Source organism: Phyllobates terribilis, unplaced genomic scaffold (assembly GCF_046119375.1).
Source record: "Phyllobates terribilis strain yellow unplaced genomic scaffold, ASM4611937v1 Scaffold_11__3_contigs__length_659146591, whole genome shotgun sequence".
Classification (NCBI taxonomy): Eukaryota; Metazoa; Chordata; class Amphibia; order Anura; family Dendrobatidae; genus Phyllobates; species Phyllobates terribilis.
Window position 1 is genome coordinate 433,019,963 of NW_027362771.1, and position 15,406 is coordinate 433,035,368.

At 44.2% G+C, this 15,406-nt stretch overlaps 1 protein-coding gene across 1 annotated transcript in view; it reads left to right on the forward strand.

Annotated features, from left to right (window-relative positions):
- The window catches only part of FES (FES proto-oncogene, tyrosine kinase), a 177,638-nt gene that overhangs the window by 55,264 nt on the left and 106,968 nt on the right, over positions 1 to 15,406 (forward strand). Inside the window, exon 4 of the mRNA XM_073653191.1 lies at positions 10,692 to 10,788. Coding sequence (XP_073509292.1) covers positions 10,692 to 10,788 — 97 coding nt within the window. The remainder of the gene's footprint in view (positions 1 to 10,691; positions 10,789 to 15,406) is intronic.

Genomic DNA, 15,406 nt, shown 5'->3' on the forward strand with positions numbered 1-15,406 from the left:
TGAAACCATTCAGCACTTCCTTATCCATAATTTATATTGTACTAGATAGAAGTGGAAGCAGTCCTCTGGTGCATAGTAATACCGTATGTAGATAGTGGTATATGAACATCAAAGGGAGTGCAAGGTTTCAAGTGAAGGCAGCAGATTCATTGCGTAATACGGAAAATAGCATTTTATTATAAGGTACAGTGCTGTCTCAAAGCACAACACATTTCTAGTAACTAACCCTCTTTTCCAAGTGATCATAGACATAATGCAGGGTGGACAGCAATCCTGACAGACTGTCAGCCCTGCATTATGTCTCTGTTACCTTATAAAAATTAGGCCAAAATGCATAAAAAGGTGTTGTGCTGTGAGACTGCATTGAGTCTTATAATAAAGAACTGATTTCTTTATTCTTTGTTCTCTCATAGACAACACAGGATTGCTTGGCCAAGCCTATCGTTCCTGTTTATGCGGGAGTCAGGAGAGATAGATGTCAGCTGAACTATAGTTTGGGGCTGAAGTTACCCCCCAGCTCATAAATGTAGTGGACTCCTGTGCTCATACATATAATTTGGACCACTTCTAATCTACATTATGATATGAGCAACTAATAAAAGTCCCCAGTTTGTATTGTTGATAAAGGAGAGGTGGTTGGAATTCTGATACATTTGCTTGGGAATTTGTCTTCAGTGACAGCAGAGTGCGTCAGGGACCCGATCTCAAGCGAAATTCAGTGTCAATGGTGGAATTCCCATCTATTATACACACATTTAGACAAAATTGTTGGTACCTTTCTGCTGAAGTTTGAAAAACCCACATTGGTCACTGAAATAACTTGAAACTGACAAAAGTAATTTTCAATTTAAAATTTACTGAATACCAACTGATGAAAATCAGACATTACATTAGAATTTTTGTTCAATAGAAAATAAAAAAAACTAATGAAAATGACCTGGTCAAAAATGATGATACCCTTAATTTAATATCATTTTGCACAATCTTTTAAGGCAATTACTGCAAACGATTTCTGTAACTCTCAGTGAGACCTCTGCACCTTTCCACAGGTATTTTTGGCCATCTACTCATGAGCAAACTTCTCCAGCTGTCTCAGGTGTGAAGGTGGCTTTTCCAGACTAAATGTTTCAGCACCTTCCTCAAATCATCAATAGCTTTTAGATCAGCTCTCATAGAAGGCCACTTCAGAATAGTCCAATGCTTTGCTCTTAGCCATTTTTTGATGTTTTTAGCTGTGTGTTTTGGGTCATTATAATTTTGGAGGACCTATGACCTGTGACTCAAAACAAACTATCCGACACTGGGCAGCAAATTTCGCTCCAGAATGCCCTGATAGTCCCAAGCCTCCTCCATTTTTCACAGTAGGTACAATGTTCTTTTCTTTGTATGCTTTATTTTTGTGTCTGTGAACATAGAGCTGATGTGACTTTCCAAAAAGCTCCAGTTTTGTTTCATCTGTCCAAAGGAATTTTTCCATAATCTTTGTGGTTTGTCAATATGCATTTTGGCAAATTCTAGTCTTGCTTTTTTATGATTTTCTTTCAACAGTGGTTTCCTCCTTGTTAGTCTTCCGTGAAATCCACTTTGGCCAAGACAGCAATGGATGCTGGAATCTGAGACTGATGTATCTTGGCCTTGGAGTTCACCTCTTATCTCTTTGGAAGTTGTTCTGGGTCTTTTGTTACCATTCATATTATCTTTCACTTCAGTTCATCATCAATTGTCCTCTTTTGGCCACGTCCAGGGAGGTTGGCTACAGCGCCATAGACCATAAACGTCTCAATAATGTGTGTAACTTTAGTAACAGGAATATCAAGCTGTTTAGAGATGATTTTATAGCATTTAGCTTTAACATGTTTGTCTATAATTTTCTTTATAATCTCCTGAGACAACTCTCTACTTAGCTTTCTTTGGTCGATTTTCAGTGTGGTGCACTATGATACCAAATAGCACAGTGACTACTTTTCGCCTTTGAACTAGACAGACTGATTGATTAAACGTTTGTAGAAACCTGTGATGATAATTACAGGACACACTATTGTTTAACATGTCCCTATGGTCATATTATTTGCCATCATTTTTGTCCAGGCCAGTTTCATTAGTTTGTTTTATATTTTTCTGTTGAGCTACAATTCAAAAGCAATGTCTGATTTTCATTGGTTGATATTCAGTAAATTTTAATTGAAAATTACTTTTTTCAGTTTCAATTTGTTTCTGTCTATTCTGGAATGCTGTTTACTGAATTGAATATTCACGTCCATTCATCACAATTCACACTTTCTGCCTTTTCTGGTGTGTCTGCTGTTTCCCTGCTGTGTATTTAGTAAAGTTTCGTATTCACTCCTGTCTGTTAATTTTTCCTATATCTCTAATCTTACCTGCATCCCTGTGGCTCCTCCCCTTTAGTTTCACCTGGTGTCTGTGTACAGCATTATCAAGTACACAACAGAAATATACAATAAATGTCTCAAAAATGACCAGAACGTAAGAGCTACAACTGATTATTAACTGTGCTTACCTCTTTATCTTCCTCACTTACTTTTCACCATTCTTGCTTATGCCCTTACAGTTTTTGCTCCACTAATCCTTACTCTACTTTGCTATCTCCAAACTTAAGCAGTCTCCAAACTAATAACTATCTCACCTTCCCTCCTACTACTCCACCTGATCTCATCTGCACATTTGCTTGTTAACCTCAGTGTTTTAGTAGAAGCCATTTCTACTAAAACACTAAACAAGGTGGCCACTCTCCTTCTCCCACCTCTTCTCCCTCTCTCTACTTCTTCTCACTTATGGTGATCTATCCTATCCAATCTCCACAGCTAGTACCCCCCATTAATTCTCCCTCCTATGACTCCCCGCCTACTAGAAACCACCGCAATCTCTGCACCATCAAACCCATTCCTTTGACCCCCCCCCCCAACTCTGCACACACCCTTTCTCTGGAGCGCTTTGGAACACCCGATCCGTCTTCACGTCATTCACAATCTCTTTACCTCTTGTAAGCTATCCTTTCTGGGCCTCACTGAAACATGGTTAACATCCTCCAACACAGTCTCACCCGCTGTGCTGTGTTACTGTGGCCTTCACTTCACCTACACTTCTCGCCCTGGCAATAGACATGGTGGAGGAATAGGTCTTTTTCTTTCTAACAACTGCACCTTCAACCCAATCCCACCTATACCCTCTGTCATCCTCTCTTCTTTTGAAATGCATTCTGTCCGTATCTACTCTCCCTGCAACCTCCAAGTGGCCGTCATATACCAACCCCCGGGTCTGATCACTGCCTTTATTGACCACTTCTCCACCGGGCTTCTCTCTGCTGACATTCCCACCATCATCATGGGTGGTTTCAACATCCCCACTGACTCCCATCAGCCTGCAGCCTCCAAGCTCCTGTCCCTTGCTTCATCCCTTGGTCTTACTCAGTGGTCCTCCGCAGCCACCTACACAGACCGACATACATTAGACCTTATCTTCTCCCACCTCTGCTCCCTATCTAACCTCATAGCCTCACCTCTCCCCCTATCTGACCACCATCTACTCACCTTCTCATCCCTGTCCTCTTCACCTACCCCCCCATGTTCAGAAACTAGCACACCCCCACAGAAACCTTGCACACCTAGACATTCACACACTCACTGACTCTTCTCTACCACTATCCTCCATATCTTCACTCCACGACACAGACAACACCACCATTTTCTGCAATGCAACAATGGCATTAGCTATGGACTCAGTTGCCTCTCTCGTGCATGGCAGAGTGCAACGAATCAATAGACAACCCTGGCACAACAACCTCACTTAAAAAGCTTCGTCAAGTGTCCAGGGTTGCGGAGCGGCGTTGGAAGAAAACACACTCTCAAGAAACTTCAAGACATTCAAAACAGCAACTTTAACATTTAAATCGGCCCTCACCTCTGCTAGACAGGTCTATTTCACAACCCTTGTATCTTCTTTATCCCACAACTCCAAACAGTTATTCAACAATTTTAACTCCCTCCACTACCCCGTCCGACCTCATCTCTGCCGAAGGCTCTGACGCACAATTAAATAATAAGGTCGACCAAACAAGGCAAGTCTTTACTGCCCATCCACCACAACCCCTATGTCTAAAAGACCACTGCTCCTCCCCCATAACCTTCCTCCCCACCATCACTGAATGAGAACTCACTCATCTCCTCTCCAAATTGCACCTCACCAGTTGTGCACTTGAACCCATCTCATCCCACCTCCTCCCTCAACACCATGCTTATCCCAGCCCTAACCCATCTATTCAACATATTGCTTAACTCTAGTACCTTCCCTTTTGCTTTCAAACATGCCACAATCACACCTATTCTAAATAAATCATCCTTCGACCTGACCTCTATGTCCAGCTATCGCCCCATATCGCTGCTTCCGTTCGCCTCCAAACTCCTCGAACAGCATATCCATGCTGAACTTTCCTCCCATGTCTCATCTAACTCACTCTTTCACAACCTACAATCCTGCTTCCGTCCTCACTATTCCACACTGCCCTGACCCAAATTACTAACAAGTTATTTACAGCCAAAGCTAACAGACAATTCTTTGAATTCCTCCTTCTAGAGCTGTCATCTGCCTTCAACACAGTCGACCACTTCTTCGTACTACAAATCCTCTCTTCCCTTGGCCTCAAAGACCTCGCCCTCTCCTGGATATTCTCATACCTCTCCAACTGCACATTTAGCGTCTCCCACTTCCACACTACCTCCTCATCCCACCCTTTCTCTGTTGGTGTCCCTCAAGGCTCTGTTCCGGGACTCCTACTCTTCTCCATCTATACCTTTGGCCTGGGACAACTCATAAAACCCCATGGCTTCCAGTTCCATATATGTCCTGATGATACTCAGCTCTATCTTTCTGGCCCAGACATCATCCTCTCTGCTGTCCAAAACCCTGAGTGTCTATCAGCCATATCCTCCTTCTTATCATGCTTCCTAAAGCTCAATGTCGACAAAACAGAACTCATCACCTTTCCTCCTTATCACCTAACTCCCCTACCTGATCTATCACAATAAATTATATCACGCTTTCCCCTGTACCGCAAGTCCGCTGCCTCGGACTAACCCTCGATTCTGCCCTGTCCTTCAAACCACACATCCAAGCTCTTTCCACATCTTGCCGCCTCCAACTGAAAAATATTTCCAGAATCCGTCCTTTCCTCAACCCTGAATCTACTAAAATGTTAGTGCATGCCCTTATCATCTCAATCTTCGACTACTGCAATATCCTCCTCTGTGGCCCCCGATTAACACTCTCGCACCTCTCTAGTCTGTCCTTAACTCTGCTGCATGACTAATCCACCTCTCTCCTCGCTATAACTCTGCTTCTCACCTCTTCAGATGTCTTCATTAGCTCCGAATTGCCCAACATTTCCAGTTCAAAGTTTTGGCATTGACCTACAAAGCCTTCCATAATCTGTCTCCTCCGTATTTCTCCGAACTAATCTCCTGTTACCTTCCAACACTTAATCTCTGGACCTCTCAAGACCTTCTTCTCTCTTCTACTCTTATACGTTCTTCACCCAATCACCTCTAAGACTTATCCCGAACATCCCCCATACTCTGGAATTCTGTGCCCCAACACGTCCAATTATCCGCCAGTTTCAAAACTTTCAGACAACACTTGAAAAGGCATCTCTTCAAGAAAGCTTACAGCCTGCAATAACCCGGGTGCCACCTCACCACCACCAGAGCTGCCGCAACCCCCAAACCTACTATCTCCCCATTATCTTGTAGAATATGCAAATTGTCTCTTCAGAGAGGAGGAGGACATGAATTCTAGTGCCCCTTATTGGGAGTAGCAATCATACAAGTCATTACAGACCCCTTAACGAGCCTTGAAATATGACTCAGGATAAAAGCCAAATCAGAATTTCAATTTGTAGAAACGGTGTTCTGGGGTATTGCCCCTTGTTAGTATAAAGTATGAGATCTGATTTGGCTGGATGAGAGGCTAAGACTGGGTGAGGTTTCTCCTTGTGGAGAGTGACATCCCAGGTCTAGCACGCCAGTATGAAGAGACTTAAATGCCTTGCTTGCTCCTTCAAACATGCCACAATCACACCTATTCTAAATAAATCATCCTTCGACCTGACCTCTATGTCCAGCTATCGCCCCATATCGCTGCTTCCGTTCGCCTCCAAACTCCTCGAACAGCATATCCATGCTGAACTTTCCTCCCATGTCTCATCTAACTCACTCTTTCACAACCTACAATCCTGCTTCCGTCCTCACTATTCCACACTGCCCTGACCCAAATTACTAACAAGTTATTTACAGCCAAAGCTAACAGACAATTCTTTGAATTCCTCCTTCTAGAGCTGTCATCTGCCTTCAACACAGTCGACCACTTCTTCGTACTACAAATCCTCTCTTCCCTTGGCCTCAAAGACCTCGCCCTCTCCTGGATATTCTCATACCTCTCCAACTGCACATTTAGCGTCTCCCACTTCCACACTACCTCCTCATCCCACCCTTTCTCTGTTGGTGTCCCTCAAGGCTCTGTTCCGGGACTCCTACTCTTCTCCATCTATACCTTTGGCCTGGGACAACTCATAAAACCCCATGGCTTCCAGTTCCATATATGTCCTGATGATACTCAGCTCTATCTTTCTGGCCCAGACATCATCCTCTCTGCTGTCCAAAACCCTGAGTGTCTATCAGCCATATCCTCCTTCTTATCATGCTTCCTAAAGCTCAATGTTGACAAAACAGAACTCATCACCTTTCCTCCTTATCACCTAACTCCCCTACCTGATCTATCACAATAAATTATATCACGCTTTCCCCTGTACCGCAAGTCCGCTGCCTCGGACTAACCCTCGATTCTGCCCTGTCCTTCAAACCACACATCCAAGCTCTTTCCACATCTTGCCGCCTCCAACTGAAAAATATTTCCAGAATCCGTCCTTTCCTCAACCCTGAATCTACTAAAATGTTAGTGCATGCCCTTATCATCTCAATCTTCGACTACTGCAATATCCTCCTCTGTGGCCCCCGATTAACACTCTCGCACCTCTCTAGTCTGTCCTTAACTCTGCTGCATGACTAATCCACCTCTCTCCTCGCTATAACTCTGCTTCTCACCTCTTCAGATGTCTTCATTAGCTCCGAATTGCCCAACATTTCCAGTTCAAAGTTTTGGCATTGACCTACAAAGCCTTCCATAATCTGTCTCCTCCGTATTTCTCCGAACTAATCTCCTGTTACCTTCCAACACTTAATCTCTGGACCTCTCAAGACCTTCTTCTCTCTTCTACTCTTATACGTTCTTCACCCAATCACCTCTAAGACTTATCCCGAACATCCCCCATACTCTGGAATTCTGTGCCCCAACACGTCCAATTATCCGCCAGTTTCAAAACTTTCAGACAACACTTGAAAAGGCATCTCTTCAAGAAAGCTTACAGCCTGCAATAACCCGGGTGCCACCTCACCACCACCAGAGCTGCCGCAACCCCCAAACCTACTATCTCCCCATTATCTTGTAGAATATGCAAATTGTCTCTTCAGAGAGGAGGAGGACTTGAACTCTAGTGCCCCTTATTGGGAGTAGCAATCATACAAGTCATTACAGACCCCTTAACGAGCCTTGAAATATGACTCAGGATAAAAGCCAAATCAGAATTTCAATTTGTAGAAATGGTGTTCTGGGGTATTGCCCCTTGTTAGTATAAAGTATGAGATCTGATTTGGCTGGATGAGAGGCTAAGACTGGGTGAGGTTTCTCCTTGTGGAGAGTGACATCCCAGGTCTGGCACGCCAGTATGAAGAGACTTAAATGCCTTGCTTGCTCCTCTGGGAAACTAAATATGCAAATTGTCTCTTCAGAGAGGAAGAGGACTTGAACTCTAGTGTCACCTATTGGAAGTAGCAATTCTACAAGTCATTATCGACCCTATAATTTGCATATTTACATTTCCCAGAGGAGCATGCAAGGCCGTTAAAGTCTCCTCATACTGGAGTATCACACCTGGCATGTCACTCCACAAGGAGAATCCTTACTCCTTAGATCCCAGTCTTAGCCTATCACCCAGCCAAATCAGATCTCATAATTTGTACTGATGAGGGGCAATACCCCCAAAACGCGGTGTCTACAAATCGAGATTCTGATTTGGCTTTTATTCTAAGTTATATTTCAAGGCCCTGTTAAAGGGTTGATAATGCGGTGGAGAGTTAAAAGACATGGCCATAGACAAACACACATTCATGCACACAAAAACACATACACACCCTTGTCAATCACAGTGCCCTCAAAATATAATCCATATTAAAGCATATTCCTTAGTATCCTCATTTTCGGCTCTAGCCAAAGTTCCCCATAACAATAACAACCATATTCCCATATTTCATTAATTTTTAGAGGCATGACGGATGATAAGTTACCACTTTTGTATGTGTTGCATCTATTCTTATGGTGAGGGGTTGACCCCATAACCTCACACCCATTTTGTGCTAGTCTAGATTTGGATGCAATACACCATGTGAATCTAGAGATAGTGTGAGGCTAATATGGTGCAGAATAAATAATAGACGTCTTAGGCCCTGTTATAAATAGTTGCCATGTTGTATATATATGAACCGAACCTTAGTCATTATATTGTTGTGATGTTGTTGTGAGATATACACTGTTCACCATTACAGAAGATCAAGTTTCCTCTTTCCTCTCCAAATCACACCTCACCACCTGCAAACTTGACCCAATCCCGTCCCACCTCATCCCTAACCTTACCACAGTTTTCATCCCAACCCTAACACACCTCTTTAACCTGTCACTAACAAGCGGTGTCATCCCCTCATGTTTCAAACATGCCTCAGTCAAATCCATCCTCAAAAAGCCCTCACTCAACCCATCCTCTCTGACTATCAATCATCCCATATCACTTCTCCCGTATGCCTCAAAACTACTGGAACAACACGTCCACCTTGAACTGTCCTCCCACCTCCCCTCATGCTCCCTCTTCGACTGCTTACAATCTGGCTTCCGACTGCATCACTCCACTGAAATTGCCCTGACTAAAGTCACCAATGACCTACTAACCGCCAAATCCAAGTGACACTACTCCAGCCTCCTACTCCTGGACCTGTCATCAGCCTTCGACCATTCCCTCTTACTACAGATTCTCTGATCTCTTGGCATCACGGACTTGGCCCTATCTTGGATCTCTTCATACCAACAGACCAGACATTCAGCGTCTCCCACTCACACACCACCTCCTCATCTTGCCCCCTATCTGTCAGTGTCACCCAAGGCTCAGTTCTAGGGCCCTTGCTCTTCTCCATCTACACCTTTGGTCTGGGACAGCTCATAGAGTCTCATGGCTTTCAGTATCACCTCTATGCTAATGACACACAGATCTACCTCTCTGGACCCAATATCAGCTCCTTACTAACCGGAATCCCATAATGTCTGTCCGCTATTTCATCCTTCTTCTCTGCTAGATTCTAAAACTTAACATGGATAAAACTGAATTCATCATCTTTCCCCCACTTCACTCAAACCCCCCCCAATCTGACATATCCATCAAAGTTAATGGCTGCCCACTCTCCCCAGTCTCACAAGCTTGCTGCCTCGGGGTAACCCTTGACTCTGATCTCTCCTTCAAACCTCATATCCAAACCCTCTCCACTTCCTGCCGACTCCAACTCAAAAATATCTCCCGGATCTGCACATTTCTCAAGCACGAATCTGCAAAAACACTAGTCCATGCCCTCATCATCTCCTGCCTTGACTATTGCAACCTCCTGTCTGTGGCCTCCCTTCCAACACTTTCGCACCCCTCCAATCTATCCTAAACTCTGCTGCCCGATTAATCCACCTGTCCCCCCACTATTCCCCGGCCTCTCCCCTCTGTTAATCCCTTCACTGGCTCCCCATTGCCCAGAGGCTCAAGTCCAAGACCCTAACCCTGGCATACAAAGCCATCCACAATCTGTCTCCCCCATACATCTGTGACCTAGTTTCCCGTTACTCGCCTACATGCAACCTCTGATCTTCACAAGATCTCTTTCTCTACTCCCCTCTTATCTTCTCTTCCCACAATTGCAGACAAGATTTCTCCCATGCATCCCCCCCACTCTGGAACTATCTACCCCAACACATCAGACTCTCGCCTACCGTGGAAACCTTCAAAAGGAACCTGAAGATCTGCCTCTTCCGACAAGCCTACAACCTGCAGTAACCACCGCTCCACCATACCACTGCACGATCAGCTCTAACCTCACCTACTGTGTCCTCACCCATCCCTTGTAGATTGTGAGCCCTCGCGGGCAGGGTCGTCTCTCCTCCTGTACCAGTCGCTGACTTGTTTTGTTCAAGATTATTGCAATTGTTTTTGCTATGTATACCCCCTTTTCACATGTAAAGCGCCATGGAATAAATGGCGCTATAATAATAAATAATAATATGCCAAGATTCAAGTAAATCAGTTATCCCTAAACTGCAGTACTGCAAGGGACCACAAAAGAGACCACAAAAATGAATTTTTCCTTTTCTGAATAATGGTAATTGGTCACTACGTCAATTCAACTGTGATTATACCGAGAAATTATAAATAAAATATGGTTCCTTTTCATTATAAAATGAAAGTTATACGCAATCTTCATATTGCAAGTGTTTGATATTTCAAAAACAATTTAATGTACCTCTGGCTTTTCATTCCACAGACGACTCAACAGGAAACTGAAAACCTGAAGACTCAATATCGTAGTAAAGTAAAAGATACAATACAAGCTAAAAAAAAGTACCAAGAGGCAAATAAAGGTGATTACACTACAAATAATAAACATGTAAAGCCTATCAGAGGTGTATGCTACATTTATTTTGGCTGAGCCTAAAAAGAGCCAGTAGCAACAGACTGACCCCATAATTTACTGAATGTGGGAGCAATAGTGCTAGTCCATATAGAGATTGTATACCAATATAGCCAGAACATATCCGGTATAGAAATGTATTGATATATACCTTTTAATTTGCAATCTGCTGTGGGACATATTGGTGCTATAGAAATAAAATTATTATTATTATTATTATTATTACTACTACCTTTTAACACCATTTGGCTTATAGGTCTAAAATTCTGTGCTGATTATTTAATTATATATATATATTTCTGCCTAACTGCAGCATTCGGTTTGGGACACTTAAAAGTTCACTGCATACACATTTATTGTTAGGTTAAATGTATAAATTAACATTCATTTGTGGGGCTACAACAGTCAGAATTTGTATTTAAAGAGAACATCTCAACAATTTAAGCATATTAAACTGGAATCGTTGATTAGTGACTTCAGGTTATTATTTATGTTATAGTTCAATTGGGTGTTAGCAGAGATTTGTCTCTGGGGGCTTGTACTTCTTCCCCTGCATGAGGATGACTAATCCTAAGCAGACAACAGCATGCAAGGGAAAAAAGAACACGGCCTCCTCTCCTTACTGATCTCTGTAGTTACTGTATACAGATAGAGCAGAGCTGAGTTCTGTATCATTGCAAACACTTCCAGATCTCATCTCGCAGCAGTCAGTATAGGGGGGTAGACTGAGTGCTGATAGCAATGTCAGATGAGATTTGGGAATGTAGGTGTAATGTCTGCCTGAGGTCGCAAGCGCAAAAGGCTGACTCGGTCAGATTTGGCACAAGCCACTCCGTCTGACAGACTCCAGAAAAATCCAATACCCTTTAACACCTGTACAGGGATCTGGTTTTACAATAGGACCCAGTGGAATGCTACCATGGAAGGGCTGACGTTCAGTGGTAGGAATGGTTGCCAAACAGGGTCAGAGCCGAGAGGTCACATCAAGGACAAAATGAGGATCCGTAAAAATAGTCAGAAACGAGCTGGGGTCAAAACAGGAATACACTAAACAAACCAGGAGGAGAAGACGCACACCTAGCCGGGAAACGCTAAGGTATATCTGGCAGCTTCCAGCAGCAAGCCGAAAGCTTCAGTAGGGTGTGGTGCTCTCCAGTTGTCTAAGGGCTCTTTCAAATGTCCGTGTTTCCAGTACATGTGGTGACAGTTTCCACACGTACTGGAGACACTGACACATGCAGACCCATTCAAATGAATGGGTCTGTGCACATGTCAGTGTGTTTCCACGGACCGCGTGTCCGTGTGCTCCACACGCTGATGTGTGTTTTTTTGCGGATACACGGTCCGCAAAACGTCCAACGTAGATGACATCCATGTGACGCCTGGGAATCAGTGTACAGTTAGCTCTGTTCCCAAGCACCGAGTGCTGAACACTGCCCTCATCATGGCTCGCTGCCGGTGCTGTGATCGGCACCAGCAGGGACAATGATGAGGGTAGTAGTAGTCTGCTCCCGCAGTGTCCCTGTGTAAAAATAAGAATAACATAATAAAATCCTTATGCTCACCTGTCCGGAGATGTCCCCCGCTGTAATCCTCTGACCACTGATGCTGAGAAGCCGGGGAGAAGGAGCCGCTCCGGAGCTGCGCTCAGTGAGTGACAGGACACCGCTCCTGAGCTCAACTCTGGAGCCGCTCGCTGGAGTGGCTCATTCTCCCCGACTCCTCTGCGTGAGCGGTCAGAGGATTACAGCAGGGGACTCCCTGGACAGGTGAGTATATGGATTTTATTATTTTATTCTTATTTTTACCGGTGGATACTGCGGGAACAGACTACTACTACCCTCATCATTGTCCCTGCTGGCTCTGATCGCAGTGTTCAGCACCCAGCACTTGGGAACAGCTCTAACTGTAGCGCTGATTCCCCGGCGCTGGTACGTGTGACCCTGATGCGACACACGGGCGGCACACGGTTGTCACACGTGTGACACACACGGACACACGGGACATGGACATCTCCGGTACCTGTTTTTCCGATACCAGAAATATACGGATGTGTGAAACTGGCCTAAAGCAGGGAGCTGATAACTTCAGCTGGAAGCACACACACATACTGCCAGACTGGGTGGCCCTACGGGTCCCAGCCACTCTAACCTTAGTGTCTGGACAGAGCCTGCCGTTCAGAGCTTCTGGTTCTTCCTCTTCTATCACCAGCACTGCTCACAGAGTAAATATTGTGACGCCTGGCGACAGAAGCAGAAGTCGCAGGAGAAGGTTCTGGTGGAGATGTGACAATAGCTAATGATACATAACTCTACGGCTACTGTTTAGCAATACAACTGAGCTAACTCTGTTACTGCGTTCACAAAACATATTAAACTAAAACCAAGTTTTAATCTGAAGCCTCTGGTTCTATTCACATTTCTTTCGCTGTCATTTATGACTTGATACAACTTATCATAAGCCCTCTTGGTAAAGACCATAAAAATTAACACTAAATAAAAAAGCTGATATCTATGGAATCTTATTGTAATGTGGGTGGGTGTGGACCCACTTCACCACGGGCCGGCTTACCCTGGAGGGGCGTAATAAGTGATTAGCTGGTATTTACTAGAGCCTCTGATGGTGAGGATAGGCCTGGCCACAAGTAGTTACCAAATACCACTCCAGGGCACTCCCTGGGTTTGCAGCAGCTGACCGGAGGGTCAGAGGCATGGGTATGAAGTACAGGGGGACGAAGGCAAAGATGTGGACAGACAGTCCAGAGTCAGGGCACAGGTTCAGTATACGATCAGAGTCAATAGCAAGACAGACAGAACAAACATGCACCCACAGGATCCAGAGACAAGCAACTAGGAACTAAAGATCGGGCAAGGAGTGTTGGAAGGAGCTGCCTAATAAATCCCCTGCAGCCTAGGAATAGGCTGGGGAAGGCAAACCCGGCAGGTCACAGCAGGGTTAAATCCCTGTAGGATCTAGTCTCGCATCCCTATAGCCAAGTGGAGATTCTCTCGGCGCAGAGATGGCAGTAAGCACAAGGCAGCTCAGGGAGATGGTCTGAAGCTGGGGAAGCAAAGTGTTGAATGCAGTGAGTAGGGCAACGCTGAGAAGGTGTGCGAGGCATCGGAGTGACACTTGTGGTAGACTTAATAAAAACACAAAAAAAACAGAAACCTCAGGGAATCAGTGGGAATAAAACAAGAGCAAAAATTTGCCACATTTGACTTGGTGAAAAGTCCTCTTTAAAAGGAATCTGTCAGCTGAGTTTTGGACTATAGACCCCCATATAATAGAGCTATTAAAGCACCACTCCAGCGTTTCTGTTTTTTTCACTGCTGGAGTTGAGCTTTAAAAGTAAGTCCCCTGCCCCCGGTCATGTACTCACCCTCCAGCGTCTTCACCATTTCTCAACTCCGCTCTGGTCCTGTGGCGCCATCTTGTGAGCCAGGTTCTGACTGTCCGGAAGTCAGAAACGACATCACAAGCTCTCAATGCAAGTCCATGAAAGCCAGAACAGAGATCTCATAGACTTACATTGATTAATGACCTCTGGCTTTCTTCATGAAACACTGGAGCAGCCAGCAGGTCACAAACTGTAGGAGATGGACCGGAGCGGTGGCGAAAACGCCGGATGTATCAGACAAGGGGGACTTGGATTTTAAGCACCACTCCAGCGGTGAAATAAAAAAATGCTAGAGTGGTGCTTTAAAAGACAACCTGTGAGCAGCTTTTTTTGCTATTTATTCTGAGAGCAGCATACTGCAGATCAAGCCTGATTCCAGGGACATGTCAGTTATTAGACTATGTATTGTAGTTTCAAAACAATCAGTGTTTTACCAGCAGATTATCCTTGCCTGACTATTAGTCTCACGTGCAAACTTAGTCTCACGTGCAAACCAGTCAGGCTAATCTATGTGACCCCACCCCACCACTGATTGGTAGTTGCTGACAATGCACAGTGAACACAATAAACTGCTAATCAGGGGTGTGGGCGGGTTATACGCAGCTCAGCATTCTGAGCACTACTACCTCTACAGCAGAGAAGTAAGTGACACATCGCTGGAATCAGGCTTTTGCCCCTACTTCATGCTGCTCTCAGACTATATAGCAAAAATCTGCTGACAGATTCCCTTTTTTAGCGTGGTTTTAGTTATGCAGGTTAATATTTATTATAGCAGAAAATGAACTTTTCACTGTGTGCTCGCTGTGTCATAATTACCCTGAACAAGTCATCTGGGAGGAGCAGTTTGCCTTAATACTCATGTAGTTCCATTGTCTATGATATTATGTTTCTTGGTCCTATTACCATACATTAGCATTGTCTAGGGAAGTGAACGGAGCAGGCAGGCAAACTCTCATTTGGTTACATAAGAATGCTTATTCCGCTCAACAGTGCTATGTAGAAGACAGGCACTAGATAAGGAAAAATAGGGTAAATTAATTTGTAAGTTAACTGTTTCCACTTTTTTGTATGGCACATTGTGATCCATATTAAATATCCGGAACAGAACTTATTTCTAGTACTAGAGACTGGATCATAGGAAGACATTTGGTAGATTAACATATCAGAG